General features: G+C 37.1%; 1 protein-coding gene across 4 annotated transcripts in view; it reads left to right on the forward strand.

The window, feature by feature from the left end:
- The window catches only part of LOC107689227 (vezatin-like), a 32465-nt gene extending 29584 nt beyond the window's left edge, over positions 1-2881 (forward strand). For all 4 annotated transcript variants that reach the window (XM_016487157.1, XM_016487158.1, XM_016487155.1 and 1 more), the window contains one exon: positions 1819-2881. In XM_016487157.1, coding sequence (XP_016342643.1) covers positions 1819-2318 — 500 coding nt within the window. In that variant the 3' untranslated portion in view covers positions 2319-2881. The remainder of the gene's footprint in view (positions 1-1818) is intronic.
- Positions 2882-3160: the final 279 nt, after the last annotated feature.

Here is a 3160-nt window from a genome sequence, read left to right on the forward strand (position 1 = left end):
ATTTTAACCAAAGTATGTTATAGACTTTTCATTAAGACCCTAAAGGATCATATAAACTTGGGCATCCGATGTCCCCTTTAAGTATCTGATTCTGGAATTGGAATCGATTTTTGATTCCCAACCCTAGCCATGATACAGGACTGCACTAAATTTCACCTCAGCAGAATTTGGTTAAACAGCTGTTTATTAAACACTGCATACTATAGGGCCATTGCTAACAATAGGCAGAGTAGGCAGCTGAGCTCTGCATTATGAAGGGCCTCCAGAACTGTAACACAGTACAATATAGGTAATGGCGTATGTTTCATGTTTACATTGAACATGTTTACATCTAGCCTGTATTCGACTGATAGTCAAATCATATGTTTTGGGGGCGGGGCAAAATACATTCCAAAGAGTAAAGTCAGACATTCGACAGTCGTAATTACGTTAACACACAGATGCCTCGCAGATACAAACAGGGTAAATAATGTTTTATGTTTTGATTAAAAGATTAACATTAAAGCGAAACCCTAAAAATGCACACATTTTTTTACAATAGTGCTCTCATTATAATATTATGCATATGACAGTAGTTATTAATGTTATGCATTTCCGTTTTGAGCTGCGCGCGCTGAAGATGACCAGTAGAATGAAATATTTGATAGCAGGTTTTTAATCAATGGGATTTAACTCATTTATCTCATAAAGAATACGCTTTGTTATTTATACAACATAACGTTAATATTACGACTTACAGGCTATCTGCACAAAATGCCCCGAATGCATGATGAACGTGTCTGCGCGGCTCTGAATGAACTCCTTTTGTGGACGCGTTCTTCACGCAACAACGTGCAGAACCACGGCAACTAAACTCTAATAATTCACAGCGTTTTATTACAATAGTGTTCTCATTATAATGTGACAGTCCCAGTCATAGTCATTAATATTATGCATTGTTGCTTGTCCTGCTCGCGCTGTGCGCTGAAGAGATAATCACCGTACAGTGAAGTAGGCCTACACCACCGTACAACTCAACCAAATGCATCTTATACAAGATAAATAATACACGATATGTACTGAAATGAACTGAACTGAAATGTTTTGAAATGACTTGAAATGAAAAAATCCAGTCTTTCACTCTGCCTGTGTCAGTTTGAGTCTTGTTAAAGTTTTAAATCCCTGCCGCCAAATCACTTCTCTGTCGGTCACGGATTATGGAAAGTGAAACTTAAATCTATAGGGGTGGTTGGATTTATTCACGCACGTTAAAATATTTATTTGAAGCTTCTTTCTTTTAAGATTCTTATTTACAGCATTATCTTAATAGGCTGTATAGTAACTTATTGGGAGAAAACTGGTAGTTCTATGTGAAATCAGACATTTGAGCACCCCCATATAGCCAAAATGGCATGATCATAACACCTCTGCGAATATTTGACTGTGAGATTGGTAGTTGAATCAGGCTCCTCCTATCGAAGCATCGAATCGTCAACTATTCGGGGTCACCCCTAGTGTTTTGTTTTGTTTTTTTGTTTTGTTTGTGTATTGTTTTTTGTTTGGTTTTGTTTTTTTTGTTTAGTTTGTGTTTTGTTTTTTGTTTTATTTTAGCTTTATTTCAATTAGCGAAAAAATGTTTGTAAATGAAAACATACAAATTTTGTTTGATAAATTATATTTAGAATAAACTTGAGTTAGTGTAGCTTTTGTTTGTTTTTAGCTTGTTTTGTCGCAAACTTTATCATATTGACCGTCTGTAATGAAACTTTTTTTTAATCTACATTCAAGTTTCAAACTACTTGTAGCTTAAAAAAATACTTGTCTTTTTTGTCCTTCTAGCTGCCCTGGCTCCATTTGCTAAGGACACATCAAAAACGGACACAAACTCTTTAGAGCCGCATATTTCAGCAGAGTCCATGCCTACCACGGAAAACCATGTCTCCCAACAAGGAGAGGAGAATGAATGTGAACAGCAGACTGAGATTCTGAGTGGGGCGGAAAGAGAGAGAGATTCTGTTACTGAGTTTTGCTGTGGAGATTCTGATGTAACTGGGGCAGTTAAAGATACCAGAGATGAGACTGCGGAGGAAACACAGCTCTTCCAATCAGACGGCCATGATGGGACACACCCGCTCACACCCAGAGTGCCCACCCTCTCTGTGATTGACCGATTGACAGAACTGCATGGCTCAGAAGCGATCAGTTTCAGCTCTGCCCTGGCCGCCCAGGTAGCAGCGCGCTCGCATACGTTCACACACATGCAGGAATGCACCTATGAGGACTCAGAGGAGGAAGAGGAAGTGACATCACCGCAGATGAGAGAAACTGAAGAGGACTGAAACAGCAAGATATTTATTCTCATCCTTTTGGTTGTATTTATTCAGCTTGATTTCAGGTCACAGACATCATTGGATGTAGCTGGTGTGTGTGTCTCTGTTTTAAAGTGTGTGTATTTGTGTGTGTGTGTGTTTGGGGGATTTATGTTTCATGTGACATCCCACGTCCACTCTCCTCATGACAGGCCTCAGCCCTCAGGTACAGACTGGCACATGCTAGTACACAGAAATAACAGACCAAAACCTAACATTAACACAAACTCACATGTGCAAAACTACATGTCCTTGGCCATGTCCCAGTTTCATTCACTGTAACAGAGGTCCTACACAGAATAACCAAAATTAGCTCTTAAAAAGTCAGTTTTATTGGGTATATCCCACAAAGCCCAACAAGAACATGTCCGAGTCATATTTGACCCCAGTTAAATTAAATTAGAAGGAAAAAGAAGTCTATTTTTGTACACTTAAGATTTTGTGTATTGCTACATTATTTTCATGACAAGTAAGCACTTTTTTTCCCCAAATTAAAGCGCATTCTTTTTACCGCAATACAAAATAAATAAAGTTGTTCTTAGTAGTTTCTTTTGCAATGCAAGAAATACTGTGCATTTTTGTGGCTTTAAAAAATAATATATATATATATATATATATATATATATATATATATATTCAGAATATATTTTGACTTGTGCATTGCGAAAATGCATGAAAATTTATTTTGAATTGTGGTAATGTGAATGATTTTTATTTTTTTATTTTTTTCATATTAGGGTAATGAGACTTTGTGCCCTTTAATACACGGATGACAATTTTATTAAGTATTTTCAGTTGCGTTGAAATGAGAA

Source organism: Sinocyclocheilus anshuiensis, unplaced genomic scaffold (assembly GCF_001515605.1).
Source record: "Sinocyclocheilus anshuiensis isolate Anshui unplaced genomic scaffold, SAMN03320099.WGS_v1.1 scaffold882, whole genome shotgun sequence".
NCBI classification, from domain to species: Eukaryota; Metazoa; Chordata; class Actinopteri; order Cypriniformes; family Cyprinidae; genus Sinocyclocheilus; species Sinocyclocheilus anshuiensis.